At 39.5% G+C, this 14,808-nt stretch overlaps 1 protein-coding gene across 3 annotated transcripts; it reads left to right on the top strand.

Annotated features, from left to right (window-relative positions):
• The first annotated feature begins 2,552 nt into the window (after window positions 1–2,552).
• Window positions 2,553–14,775, top strand: nexn (nexilin (F actin binding protein)). Of its 3 annotated transcripts, XM_056378183.1 has the most exons (15): window positions 2,553–2,706; window positions 4,683–5,139; window positions 5,295–5,492; window positions 7,000–7,084; window positions 7,184–7,332; window positions 8,773–8,973; window positions 9,089–9,262; window positions 9,445–9,633; window positions 10,460–10,651; window positions 11,081–11,125; window positions 11,426–11,620; window positions 11,874–12,095; window positions 12,929–13,117; window positions 13,241–13,604; window positions 13,757–14,775. In XM_056378183.1, the coding sequence occupies exons 2-15, from the start codon at window positions 4,732–4,734 to the stop codon at window positions 13,768–13,770; spliced, it is 2,625 nt and encodes an 874-aa protein (XP_056234158.1). In that variant the 5' UTR covers window positions 2,553–2,706; window positions 4,683–4,731; the 3' UTR covers window positions 13,771–14,775. The 3 variants fall into 3 exon arrangements, with proteins under 3 accessions (XP_056234158.1, XP_056234157.1, XP_056234159.1); XM_056378182.1 differs by lacking the exon at window positions 13,757–14,775 and having other exon boundaries at window positions 13,241–13,639; XM_056378184.1 differs by lacking the exons at window positions 11,081–11,125; window positions 13,757–14,775 and having other exon boundaries at window positions 13,241–13,639.
• The last annotated feature ends 33 nt before the right edge of the window (window positions 14,776–14,808 follow it).

Here is a 14,808-nt window from a genome sequence, read left to right as displayed (position 1 = left end):
AAGCTGTTTTTTTTAATCTGATAGCTGCTGATATGAAGTGAAAATGGTTCTGTGGACAGTCGGCACTGATGTGTCCATCCACCAGCACACTGATACAGTTTTGACCTGCTGAGCTAGTCTACTGGGGCTTCAGCAGGGGGTGTGGGGCTGTACCACTGCAAAAATGTTTATAGGGGTGTCAGGACTGAGCTGCAGCAGCTGAGGGTAACGCACAGTCTGACTCAGGTTAGCTGTCCGTGCAGGGTTGATTAGTTGCCACAGCTGTGGTGCTATTTAAAGCAGTCCCCTTGTTGTCCCTGGTGTCCTGCAGAACAGAGGAGGACGGAGCCCCTTCTTAGCAGGAAGTGAATAAATCAGGACATGAAAAGAGCAACTCCAAAACATGCTTTTCTTCCAAAATTATTTCTTGTCATGTTCAAATGTAACTTTTAATAGAATACATTTACGTGTTCCCACATTTAGACACAGCAGGCTAACAAAAACCCATGCATCCATGTCAGTGCATATATCAGATACAGTAGAAAAATGAAGCCCAGAGAGAACAACATAAAGACAAATGAAAACTCTGCGCCTGTTTTGTGAGTTTGAAGTACATTTATTATTTATATTTGAATTATTAAAACCACTAATCGGTTCTGTTTCTCTCTGCCTACACCTGAAGGCTTTACTTTTCGCAGACAAAGACCTTCCAATCCCTTTTATCAAAAGAATCCCCCATTTCTTTCTGTTCCAATTATACTTTGGCTCTCAGATTTCACTTCTAAGTAGAGTATTAGTGGGAGCTTTAGCCCTCTAGTTGGGGTTTTCCCAAAGCCTCACAGTGAGTGATTGCTGAAATATGTAACAATCGTACTTACCCTGACATTTACCTTCAACCTGTTAATTTCACATTATAATTTCCATGTGAATGTCATAGCCTATTACAGTGTACCAGACTATATATATATATATATATATATATATATATACTATGATTATTTACATATTGATAAAAAATTTGTGTAACTGCAAATTTACCAAAAGCTTTTGTGTACCACTTCTCAAGAAGTCTGTAACATTCCTAGAATACTTGAATGGGGACTTGCTGTATTTTCTCCCCCAGGCCTGTTTGGTCAGTGAGTCAGCAGCTGTGGATGGAGCCAGTGGAGCAGACAAAGTGTGTCTGCAGCAGGGATTCTATTTACATCCATCCACAGTGAGAGTTCAAATGAGACTTACCCATTGGGTAGCGTGTCAGGACTATAATGAATATGTTATCCTGTGAGCTTATATATATTACTTCAAAATATCTGACATGTAGGAATTTATGGTTACTGACTACATGTGACCATACTGAAAAACTGGTGATGAGTGGCTCTTTGCATGATGATATGAGTTCCAACCGTCATTGCATAGCAGAATGACAGCAATATCTAGGTTATCACATTATCACAGCAAAGGGCAAGCCGGTTTCCCTCTTAACTGATAAGTCAGGAATCCTGGTTGTAACAGGCCAACATGTCCGTCTGCATTTAGACTGTAGTGCTCCCAAACAGACATGACCAGAAGAGTGTCTAGTTTCTCTTGTATCAGACAATTCAGCTACTTTTTTTCTTGTTAGTCCATCCCTGGTGAAAATAAAACTAGCGACATTTTAAGTCCCCATATTTAGCATCTATAAGCACTACATAAACAGTTAATACTTGTTTATAACACCCTATAATGTAGTGGTAACCAGATCTCAGTGTTTATTAATGTATTTGATAACAACTATAACAACTTCTGTGGGTACCATAAGTAGAGGCCCACAGGATAATTGTAATAATATGTATTTATAGGCACAGTTTTCATTCTTGACAAATACTGTGCATTAATAAGCACTTAAAATGTCCAGCACGCAACTACATTATAAGGTGTTATAAACCGTTTATTTAGTTTTTATATAGGGTACTTCTTCTAACTGCTAAATACCTATGAAAATAGAAAATGGCAAATGGATGACAAAATCAAGGCAGACAGGAGAAAAGACAAAGACAATAAGTAATAATCAGCATATTAACATTAGGCATATTATTAAGGGAACTGTTGTTGCACATCAAAACCACTGCCATAATTTGGAGATATTTGGAGATAAGATATTTTATGCAAAACAAAACAAAATCCTGCTGGCATTGTGGTATTCTATGGTAGGCTATAGAACTACAGCCATAGTTATCATAAATAAACGTTTGTAGTGTAGACACACTATCACACAGTGTATTGTGGTTAATGTGTGGGAAATGGGACTAGAATAAATGATGTCACTCAGGTCAAAGAGTAACTATGTACAAAAAATCACTACAAAATAACCATTGACAACACAATAATTGGTCCCATTAGTTCGAACAAAAAAATTGACAAATTATTAACATTATTTATGCAGCTGTGACTGCAAGTGATCAGGATGGGCCTGAGTGGGTGCATGTGTGTGTCTGTGCACACGCCCGCGCGAGGCAACAGCTGAACCTGTGGCAGCCGCGCGCGGAATGCAGTATCCAGTAGAAAGTAACGGTACTTTTATGGAAACGGCTCATCGCCACACAACCAGCAGCCAGTCGAGTTGGTGCACCGGTTGATCAGATCTCGGATTTGTCCCGCTTGGCCCAGAGTTTCACTTCTTCTGGTTTATATCTACCCTGAGGATTTAAAAAAAAACCATACACAGGAGGAAGACATCACGCTAAATAGGTAAACTCTCGTTTTATAGATCATGTAGCCAGATTAGGTCTGAAAAAAACACAGATTGGCCTGTTCGCCATGATTTAGCAAGGTCAAAGCTGCTTGAGTTTAATTGATAGTTGTCTTAAACAGATCGTAGCCTGAGGCATCACATGTATCTGGTATCTGCATGTGTAAATCTATCAGCCTATTTTCTTTTAAAATTGTGGTGAGTTACAGTTACATATAGTATTAGTTACTCCAGAATGTGTAACCAGTCATACAGAGAGGAATCAATATAATTCAGATTGGTATAGGTTGTAGTTGTCAGAATGGTACATTACCATATTAATCCACTTGTATATGTGTCAAACTATTTTTTCTTACACAGAGTCATGATATCTTGTGCCAGCTGAGTACAGAAATAGGACATCACCAGCCAAACCTAAAACCTGTAACTGGATTTTTTTTTAGAAAGTTAACTCATAGGAACTGAGAACTAATCATGAAAGATTATTTCATTGAGTATTCTAAATTGTATTTATCAATACACAACAGAAGAAACACTGTCACTTGCTGCAGTTTCAAAATGGACGATGAGGATCTGATACAACTCTTATTTTGTTCAGTCTCCTGTCATTTACCTACTTCTTACTAGGACTGAAGTCGGGAGATGAAGGGAATCAAAACCGATAACAATCAATAAGCAATAAGCACTAAGCAAGCACCATGATTATGTTATGAAACTTGCTTTAATGTCAAAGTCACTGGTCTACTTATAAATTTATTGTTATTCTAATTTTAAACATTTTGCCAAATTTGCAAATTCTGTGTATGTGTGTTGACAGAAGCATGAACACACATGTAGACTCTTACAAACTATACTAAAGAGAAAAATACAATTAATTAATTTCAGCCATGAGAGTATTTTTTTTATTGTGTTGTGAAGCTGGGCCGATGACTTCTGAATCTCATTTTACATTGGCCACACCTCTGAGGCCTGTAGTGGTCAAACCTCATTGTGGACTCCATTGACTGTGTGCTGAGCATCATAGGCCAAATAACAGTGATATGGGATAGACAGTGGTTCATAGTTCTATATTTCCACTATTTGTATACCATGCAACACATTATGGCCAAGCTCCTGATTAGCAGGGTCGTGCCACACTATGATCTTCAGACCTGAATAGAATAGGTATTTGAGGACACTGATAAACAGCAACAGTTTTAGTGTTGGATGACTAACAGTCCAAACAGTCTCTCATTCATCCAGTTGTCTACCTCTTAGTCTGGCCATTTTGTCAAGGGTCTGTGGGGCGACATGTGGGTGCCAACTTGAGCTCTGTCCAACTGCCTATCACTCGTCAGAAATAGCCATGATCACATGTCCTGCACCCACAAGTGGGCTATAAATAGAGGTCAAAGAGCTTCCATTGCGCTCTTTCTCAACATACTGAGAAGTGGAGCAGCTCTCTTTGCCCTTAACTTTGTTTTAAAGAGGGGCCTGTTGCACATATAAATCCCAGCCCCAGATCAGGTCCATAAACGTTTTACTTGATGAAAAAAAGATATTTAACTGTCAAATAAAACCATGGCTTATGAAAAAATCTTACAAATTAACTATTTAACCAAGAATTTGTCAAAAAAAGAAGTGAATCTTGTCAACACGAAGGGACAGGCATTAAATGACAAATTCATGTAACATCCAATGAGAGCACATATGGATATTCAGCTACTTATCTTGAATTTTTTCAAATAAATGTATTAATATGAAGTATTAAGTTGTTTTTTTTGCAATGTCAGTCAATTAATTGCTTAATAGCCCTTTCCATATTGTATTTAAAAAGCAATACATTTGATAATTCAGTGGAAATGAGCGATGCATCATGTTATATGGTCAAAATTCTTCCCTTTTGTTGTGTTTAAAGCAGATTGGCTTCAGTAAATCCATTGTGCATTATGCAACAATACAGTAATATTTGCCCTGTTCCTCCTTTGCTTTACAGGTGACATTTTAAAAGAGCCTGTTTGTCAACTTGTCATTGTGGTACAAACATGACGGAGGTGGCGCAGGTCGCGGCTGCAGTCGCCCACGACATGGATGATGTCACTAATGAAAACGAGCACAGCATGAGCGAAACTGAAAGTAAGGTAGATGATATGACACATGAGGAGAATGATGTGGCGGTTAATGAAGATGATGACACTGAGGAGAAAAGTGAGAAAGCATCACACACAGAAGACAAAAAGCCTTGCCACATGAATGATGAAGAAAAGAGTGACGAGACTGACAAGCCACATATGAACGGTGTGGAGCACAAAGAAAATGACACAGCCAAAGAGAAAAATGAAAAACCAGAAGCTGTTAATGGAGTATCACAGGACAGAGAGAAGGAGGAGGAGGATGCACAACCTGACACAAATGAAGATCAGAATATGTCTGATTTGGCTCTTAAGAAAGAGGTGAGACAGAAACCTAATATGATAAACATTAGTTTATCATATTAGATGATGTGATTGTCCTCCATATGAATATTGCCCTTGAGAGAAACCGTTCCCCCTGTTACTTAAGATAACTTTCTCTTATCATTTTCTCTTTTTTGACTGTTAAACCACAGAAACTCCTCCGATCCAGAAAGCCGGTGGCCAGAAGCTACGTGCCCAAGATGAACAAAGACAAGGGGGATGTGACGAACAAGTATGAGGCCATGCAGAAGGCCAGGGAGGAGCGCAGCAGGCAAAGGAACAAGGACCAGCAGCAGAAGAGGAAAGACCAATACGTCAAGGAGAGAGAATGGAATCGCAGGAAGCAGCAGGTCAAAGACAGATAACCCCATTAACCTCTGACCGTGACCTGCATGGCATGATGAGGCATGACGGGTGGACAAGGCTGCCAGTTTGAGTGAGAATTCACTGTCTTCTATACACCGCACTGCAACATTGACCACACAGTGTTTCATGCAATTAACCTATTAATTATCTTTACTTCATATAACATTCAGCTTTGCTTTGTGCTTGACTTAAAAAGATGGTGCGTTTGTTTGTTTGCTTTTTAAATGTAACTTTAACTCTATCAATGTGCAAAAGGAACACTAAACAACAGAACTCAGAACTCCACTGGCCCTCCAGTAGCTTCATCATTTAACTTGCATTTTGTGCAGCCAAACATTGTTCAGCTCAGTGCAGTTCATTTTAAATTGTGATCCAGATCCCAAATTTTAGGATATACGAAATACATCAGGCAAAATATCAGGGAAATAATATAATAGTAATAATAATGAATGTTATTTGTATAGCATCTTTCAAGTTGTGATCTTTTCCTGAAATAAAAGCAGCAACACAGCAGTGTAGTATAAGTCATGCATTCAAAGCTTTTACAACTTTATATTGTTGGATATAATTAGGAATGCATTCATGTGTACATCATTTTAATGTTGCAGCTGGTAAAGGTGGGGGTAATTTAATGACTCTATATAATGCTGGGTAACTTGTGAGTTTACCCCAGGGACCAGTAAAGTCTTATCTTAACCTTTACCAGTACATCCAATTGTACAACCAATACAGCCAATTTATTGATTATATTCTGTATAATCTCATTTGAGTCTGCGAAGTAACTAGTGGCTAAAGTTATTAAATTAACGTAGTGGAATAAAAAGTACAATATATTCCTCTGAAATGTAGAGGAGTAGAAGTATGGTATACAGAAAATTGAAATACCTCAAAGTTGTAGAAGTGCAGTACATGAGTAAATGTACAAATGTGAGCGTTTGCTGCTTTTATCTGTTTTTTAAATTTTATTGTGAACAGAATATCTTTAGGTTTAGAGATGGGCAAAACAAGATATTTGAAGACGTCTCCTTCATTGATGCACTAGAAAAAACAGAGAATACACACATGTATGATACTGACATGAAGTGTGGAAGATATATTTTTTGACTTAGAAGCTGCTTGTGGGAAAATTAATGGGGAATGTAAGAGATTAAGAAATCAAGAGTTGAGGCAGCTTGACTTTGAGATCGACTGTGGTGAAACAAATGCAGTGATACGGTGTTATGTGAGTGGATTATCAGTGATACTCAGACAGAACAACCTTCCTGTGTACAGTCGTGCCATAGTTGGCCAGACCTGGACACCTACGCTCATCTCCTCTCTGTGCAACAACATCATGGCCCAATCACAGACCCACCTGCAAGTCACATGATCCGGCTATTAGCAGGGATTAGGCCCTTGTTCTTGCTGGGACCAGCATGGCTCCTGAGTGGCAAAGGAGATGATCCCAGCTAAACTGTAACCTCACCATACTCTCCATCTGATCTACCACAGATAAAAGAACTACTTGCTTCCAGTGATGAGGAGGAAGAGGTGAAGCCAGCAAAGGTTGAAAAATCCTACGTTCCCAAAATCACAGGTAAGACAAAACAAAGGGTGCGAAGGGTAGAATAGATGGATATTCATCTGGAAGGAGGGGGAGGTTGAAGACTTTTGTCATGCTCTGTTAAATCCTCAGGTAGTGTGAAGGGGAAGTTTGCAGAAATGGAAAAACAAAGACAAGAAGAGGAAAGGAAGAGGATGGAAGAGGAGAGGAAGAAAAGGGAAGCCCAGGACAAGTTGGAAAAAGCCAAAATCAAGAAAGAATTGGCTCAGAAAGCAGCAGAGGTAAGTGAGCCTGCGGTGAATTCCTTGTCCTGGGAAGTGGGACAGCATGTCTAAGTGGTTCAGTGCTGCCTTTGTGATGAGAATGGCGTACTTGTATCTGTAATGATTCAGGTAATCCTCAGCTGCCACTCAGATGAGTTATTTTAAGTGGCATCTGAGATCCAAACAGTTGGCAGAGGCTGGATATAGGTCTGAAACCACTAGGAGCCTTGTTGACATGACCAGCATGTGAACTCATGGTAAATCGATCACCTTTATTTCATCTCACTGAGACTTGTTACAGATGAGACAACATGAACGGTGTTTTTAGGCTTATTATACTGTACCTTCGGACAGACAGTGTAGTTCTTGGGAATGGTTACATAAGCATTCTTGTACCAGATAGGCAATTAAAGGCAATTACCTGCTACTTCTTTGCCCTAATTCTGCTCTAGTACAGTGAGAGCAGTCAAATTTCTAATAACATTAACAATACTTTAAATGTTCGACAGCTATATAGAAATCTTTATATGTTATAAAAGCATTTGTTTAATTCAGCTTTTTACTTGAAGTATATCTTTATAACTCTGCGTCCTCAGCGAGGACACTGGGACCATGTCCTCTAGAGTTTTCATTTGGAATTAAGGGGTAACAACAACTAACAACTTTGGGGGAGTTACATTCAACAATTAAAAACTTAGACATTACATTAGACATTATTTAAGCTAATTTCACCATTTCCATTTCACCACCTGAACTGTATTCCTAGTAGTGTGGACAGGGCTTTAGACCTTCACGTTGGGAAATTAAACTGTGACGTTTATTTACTGGGTCTATAACTGTGACAAATTGACTTGGAGGTTTCTTAGAAAACAGAAAATGACAGACAAAGTTGTGAGACAGTTATTTTATTTTAGTTGGTTGTCCTGAATTTAGGAGCAGCTGTTGACCATCTGAGGATTTTCAACAAAACTGAATGATATATGTCTCACAATTAAAATGATCCTGTTTAAATCTAAGGAAGCGCTGAGTTGATTGTCTAGAAACAACTGGAACAGAGCTGCCAGGTGTAGACAGCATATGACTGGCAACTGTTTCCCACACCTCCCAGTGACTAAATTAGCTTTAGACCTCCTTACTGTGACTGAATTAGACTCTGCTATCTTAGACTGACACCCATCCTCTGACCTACTGCAAATGGTGACATTTGGCCAATAAAGTTGCCTACCAAAACCACCCATGTATTCTTATTCCCAGTCTATGTGTATTGGGCACATGCACTGCGAGTGACCTAAATTTTCCTCCACCTCTGAATAGTTAGTGTGTCACTGTATCTATAAGAGCTCAACCCCTTGCACATGACTTGCCAACATGGTCTATATTTCATCGTTTATTTATTTTAATGAATTCCTTATTCCGTGCCCTGGATAAGCTTACTTTGAACAAACATTTTTTTTTTAGGAAGGAGATGACACAATCCTGGTACGGGTGGTTCCAGCAAAACCATCACGACCTCCTGGCAGAATCAAGATGAACTTTGAGGACATGGAGAAGAATCGAGAGGAGGAAGTGAAGAAGAAGGCAGAGGAAGAGAAGAAGAGACGGTACGATGAAAACAGACGCTCCTTCAGGGAAGCCAAGCGGCGCTCAGTTGTTGAACAGGTAGGAATATGGGTAAATGGATACCCTGACATTTTTTGTGAACATTCAGCTTACATAAAATGTGGATTGAGAATCATGTGTTAAAAATGCCTTCAACCTCACACCTTGCCTTCAGGATGAAGAGGAGAAGCCCTCTGAGAAGATGCAGGTGACTCCTGGAAAGCTGAAGATGACATTTGAGGAGATAGAGAAGGAAAGGCAGGAGCAGAGGAAGAAGCAGGCTGAAGAGGAGGCCAAACGCCGTCTGATAGACGAGAAGAAAGCTTTTGAGGAGGCCCGGCTGGGAATGGTAAACAGCCACTGAAACAGCAATATCAGACAAATTAATTTTCCATTTTGATAACCTACAACATTAGAATCCATTTACACCTCATCTTTTTCCAGGCGTAGATTTCTTGTGTAGTGGATTTTTGAATGTTCGAACTGTTGTTGAGCTGACTCAGTGCTTATGGTGTGTTTGTGTATTATCAGGGAGAAGATGAGGATGACGCCCAGCCATCTCAAGAAGACAAGGAGGAGTTCCGACCTGGAAAACTGAGGTTGAGCTTTGAAGAGCTGGAGAGGCAAAGAGTTGAAGAAGAGCGCAAGAAAGCAGAGGAAGAGGCCAAGAGACGGATGGAGGAGGAGAGAAGAGCCTTTGCTGAAGCCAGGAAGAGCATGGTCAGTATGCTTTCCATAAATAAGTACAGAATTCCCCACAACAACAACTCAAGTTAAGGAAGACAAGTTCTCAATGATCATAAAAATGGGAGAATTAGATGTGAAGATTGATGAGGCTCTCATGTCTGTCTATTCATAAAGCTACAGTAAGCATACAGTTAGCCTAGCTTAGCACAAAGACTTGAAACGGGGGGAAACAGCTAGCCTGGTTCTTTGTGAAGGTAACAAAAGCCTTCTATCACTTCCTCTAAATATCTTGAATTAACAATAATATCTCATTTGTTTAATCAGTACAAAAACCAAAGTGTAAAAACAATACTATTTTATAGTGGGTTATCATCTAGACTGGGCTGGAAGCAGTAACTGCCTGGAGTCTGACGGCTGTTCAGGGCCAAGAAATAGTCCAGCATGTATCCCCCAGTAAACAGCGAATTGTTCTTTGCACAGATTTTGTACGGATTAAGCAAATGAGATATAGCATGTTAAGTGATGAGCTTTAGAGGCTTTAGTGGGTTTTGTAGCCACTGGGCAGACCCAGGCTAGCTGTTTCCCTGTTTACAGTCTTTGTGCTAAGGTAAGCTAACCAGCTGTAGCTTTGTTTTTACCAGACAGATTTGAGAGTGGTATCAATCTTTTAATTTACTTTTTCACCAGAAAGAAAATAAGTGTATTTACCAAAATGTGCAACAATTCATTAGCTTTTGCACTTTTTACAATTACAAGTCCATATTTTGAAAAGTTATATAAAACTGGCCAAAGATGATTACGCCATCCGCAACTTCTTATACACAGTCGTCAAAGCTTACCTTGTTGTGTTTTTACTCAGCTTGTAGATGAGGATGATGAGGCGCTGATGGCCTTGTTGAATCTGGAGGGAAATAAGCCTGGGAAAATATGCGCCAGTTTTGAGGAGCTGGAGCGCCAGAGAAGAGAAGAGGAGCAGAAGAAAGCCGAGGAGGAGGCCAAGAAGAGATTGGAAGAGGAGAAGAGGCTTTTTGCTGAGGCCCGCAAGAGCATGGTAAGTGCACATGGCTTAGTGACGAAAAGCCGTACAGTGTGCACGCATATGGCTGATCACTAACATGTCATAGCTTTGTTATTGTTGTTCAACCTTTGACTTGATTTGCTGCTGAGCTGCTGAGCTTTCCTCGGTAAAAGAACAGGGAGAAACATAAGAAAATTTCAACTAGCCCAATACACATATAAACTGTACATATTTCTTATTATCATGGCTATGTTTAGGACATATAACTCATTATAAATAAATATCAGTTATGACCAAAGCAGTTTTGGTCAAACTAACACTTATTTTACATATGTTATGTATTATCTATAAATGGATTCTAATTGGATGTGGATTCATCATTTTTGTTCATGTATATCATTCTTATGGGCTCAAATGGTACACCTGCATTGCTGTTCCCTTGTCCAAATTATTTCCTTTAAGAGCCCTGGCCTGGATCAGGAAAAGTCTGCATATGGAGATGAAACAGTAAGATATTTTCAATTTCAAATGTCCTTGTTTCACAGAAACATAAGAGGAAATGACACTTCATACAGTATAGGATATGCCACTAATAATACATCTGATCTAAATACCTGGACACAGAGACACGTCATCCAGATGATGCTGTGGCTTTTTGGATGCATGTTGTCTTTAAATGGTATATGCAACAATAGAAATGGCACCTGCTTCATTTTTTTCCGGTTTTATTGCATTATTCAATGTTAGGTAAGTAGTTGGAGTTCAATTCTGTTACAAACTTAAGCCTGTGTGTACTTGTGTTTATAGGCACCAGATGAGGAAGAAGGGCTGGTGAAGAGTGACTCTCAGGAAGCACTGCACCCTAGAAAACTGGAGATCAACTTTGAAGAGCTGCTGAAAGAGAAGGAGGAAGCTGAAAGAAGACGTAAGGCGGAGGAGCGTAAAAAGAAAATGGAGCAGGAGAAGCAGGAATTCGAACAACTCAGACAAGAAATGGGCGAGGTCAGTGTGGAACAGTTGAAAATTTATATGGAGCATACTTTACTTTACTTGATTAATTGTTTACTTGATTGTTTTAATATCAGCTGAAACAAATGCATTTTACATAAGTTCCACATCACAAACATGCAGAACTTGCGTTTTGGGGCACTTCATTGCAATTCCAAATTTAACCTCTTCATTTGTTACTCTGCACATTTCCAGAATTTATAAAGTACTACCTGCCATGACAATTAATTGTGCTTCAATTTCACAGGACGAAATAAACGAAAGCTCAGATGTTGTAAGCAAAGAGTATGAAGAGCTGACTAAGCTCAAGAGAACCGGCTCCATCCAGGCCAAAAACCTCAAGTCCAAGTTTGAGAAGATCAAGCAACTGACTGATGAGGAAATCCAGAAAAAGATTGAGATGGAGAGAGCACGGAGGAAGGCCATTGATGATGAAATTAAAGAGAGAGAAGCTGAGAGGTTCCAGGAGGTAAGAATACCCCCGCACCATACAGGAATGTGAATACAAAATGCCACAAACAGTCGTCAAATCAAAAAAGTTTCATTTATCAAAATGAGCATTAGAAATTTGCTTTTTTCAACATATTTTTACATTTTGTCTTTGAAAAATGACCAAAAATACTCAAATTTGGATTGCAGGAAGAAAGAGAACAAGCACAGTGAGCACATACCTCCAAACAATCCTACACATTAAGGAAGGTGATTAAATAATGAGATCCGACCCTTTAACTGGATCCGCACCCGAATATAATGAGTTCTTCCCTGGCTCCTGCCCCATCCCTCAAAATCCCCCCCAAATTTCATGCAAATCAGTTCAGTACTTTTTGCTGACAAATAAACAGAGACCGGTGAAAACATAATCTCCTTGGTGGAGGCAATAATGATAATGATAAAGCTAAAAATAATAATTGTAGCAGTAGGTGGCTTGCTGTGACAGATCCGGACTCATTGCCACAAAATGTCAAATATCGGCAAGATTTAAAAGATTTTATAAAACAAACAGTTTTTAAAACTTAACTTTTCATGACCACGTCTTTTTACTGATTTTGATGTGGAAACTGGGTTCGATCAACAGAATTTCATTTATCTTGACTTGACTTGTGACTTGCTTGATGTGAGCAATGACTTGATTTGTCTTTCTTGACTTAAAGCAGGGACTTGACTTGACTGATTCTCACAACAGCAACTTGGGACTAGCTTGAGACTTTAAGGTTAAGACTCGAGACTTGCATGTGATTTTCAGATGTGTGACTTACACCTACCTCTGTTTCAGGGTCACATATTGAAATTGCTGTTTTTCAGGAGGATGAGGAAGGAGAATCAACTCCGACGAGGCCCGAGGAGTCTCCATTCAAACAGAAGGTGGACATGCGAGCCCGATTTGAGCAAATGGCCAAAGCCAGAGAGGAGGAGGAGAGGAGGAGGATAGAAGAGCAGAAGCTGCAGAGGATGCAGTTTGAGCAGCAAGAGATTGATGCTGCCCTCCAAAAAGTAAATCTTCCCTGTTCATGACCATATATGTATTCCTAATGTTTGACAGCTCAGCAAGAGTTCGCTTTAAAGTTTCTTTGGCCCTAGTAAATATTTGTGCTTCTTGTTGTCATCTGTTTACAGAAAAAGGAGGATGATGGGGAGGAAGAGGGTAGCATCATCAATGGTTCTGCAGCCTATGAAGATGAGGAGGATCACGCCAGGTCGGGGGCTCCATGGTTTAAAAAGCCCCTTAAGAATCAATCAGTGGTGGACTCGGAGCCAGTTCGGTTCACCGTTAAGATCACCGGGGAGCCGAAGCCGGAGGTGACCTGGTGGTTTGAGGGAGAGATGCTCCAGGACTGTGAGGACTATCAGTATATAGAGAGAGGAGAGACATACTGCCTGTACCTGCCAGAGACCTTCCCAGAGGACGAGGGAGAGTACATGTGCAAGGCTGTGAACAGCAGAGGCACAGCAGCCAGCACCTGTATCCTCACAATAGAAAGTAAGACCACCTTGGTGTGATTGCATGTCTGCATGATACCTCCTATGTGGATTTCAACGTCTCTCTATAAAGTGGATCGCATGCTCCTCTTCCTCGTGAACTCGGACTGAGTGGCAGTTGTGGTTAACTGCTCTTCTGTTTCTTTCTTGCAGCTTATGACTACTGATTGAAGCCCTTCCACGTTCTGGAAACTTTCCCTGTTGTCTCTCACTCCTTTTGTAAAATTTTGTCCCTCAAGGTATGGTATGGTCAAACAGCAGAGGGAAGAAAATTGCAGTATGCTTGGCATTCCTTAGGGAGGGATACACACGCGCACACACACACACAAAAGAAAAAAAAAAAGCAAGATGTTTACGTATTGCTCAATTGTAAAAAGCTGCACTCCCTGTTAGAGTAGGATGATAACTGTGCCAAAAACAGACATGATTCTTGTTCCTATGCCAAGGATTGCAAAAATTTCAAAACTATCTTCACTGAGAGGCCCTTCAATGATAGTTGTGATACCAGCCATTTTTAAGTATCATAGTACTGTATTGTAAATATCACACCTTATGGTCCATACATGGCAAACCTGATGCTTGAGCCACTGAAATGTAAAAAAAAATGCAATGCCCTTGTTTGCTGATTATAAAGAACAATGTGCGGAAATATCAGTAAAACATCTTACATGCTTGCTTGGGTATTCTACTACTGCTCAACAACTTCATCAATCAACTTTATCAATCAGCATGTAGTTTTCTGTACCCTTCTCTATATTAGTCAATGGTATTGTGATACTTGCCTGGTATTATATTGTGGGGTTACATGTTAGTCATCTCTGTGGGGTTTGTTTACAATGATATGACATTGTACTGGTAGCAGCATAATGGAGGAACAAAACAATTTGAACTTATGTACATCCGAATTTTCAATGAAATTCTTTAGGTCCATATAAAGTGTTTTTTAATTGCAGCATATAAACAATTTTAATATGTTGATTTTTCATGCACCAATCCCCCTTTTGTCTTTTTGAGTTAAATGTAATACTCTTGATACAGTCGTAATAATTCAGTTGTGCTGGACAGTAGGTAACCGTTTTATGGTTTGATAATGAAAAAACATAGGCTAGCCTGAATATTTGTGACATATTATAAATGAAAATGTTTTAATAAAACAAACAAAAATAACACAATTTTTGTGATGTCTTTTGTTGTTACATAGGGAA

This window comes from Seriola aureovittata, chromosome 6 (genome assembly GCF_021018895.1).
Source record: "Seriola aureovittata isolate HTS-2021-v1 ecotype China chromosome 6, ASM2101889v1, whole genome shotgun sequence".
Classification (NCBI taxonomy): domain Eukaryota; kingdom Metazoa; phylum Chordata; class Actinopteri; order Carangiformes; family Carangidae; genus Seriola; species Seriola aureovittata.
Note: the sequence above shows the minus strand (reverse complement) of the source record. Positions and strands in the feature narration are given on the sequence as shown.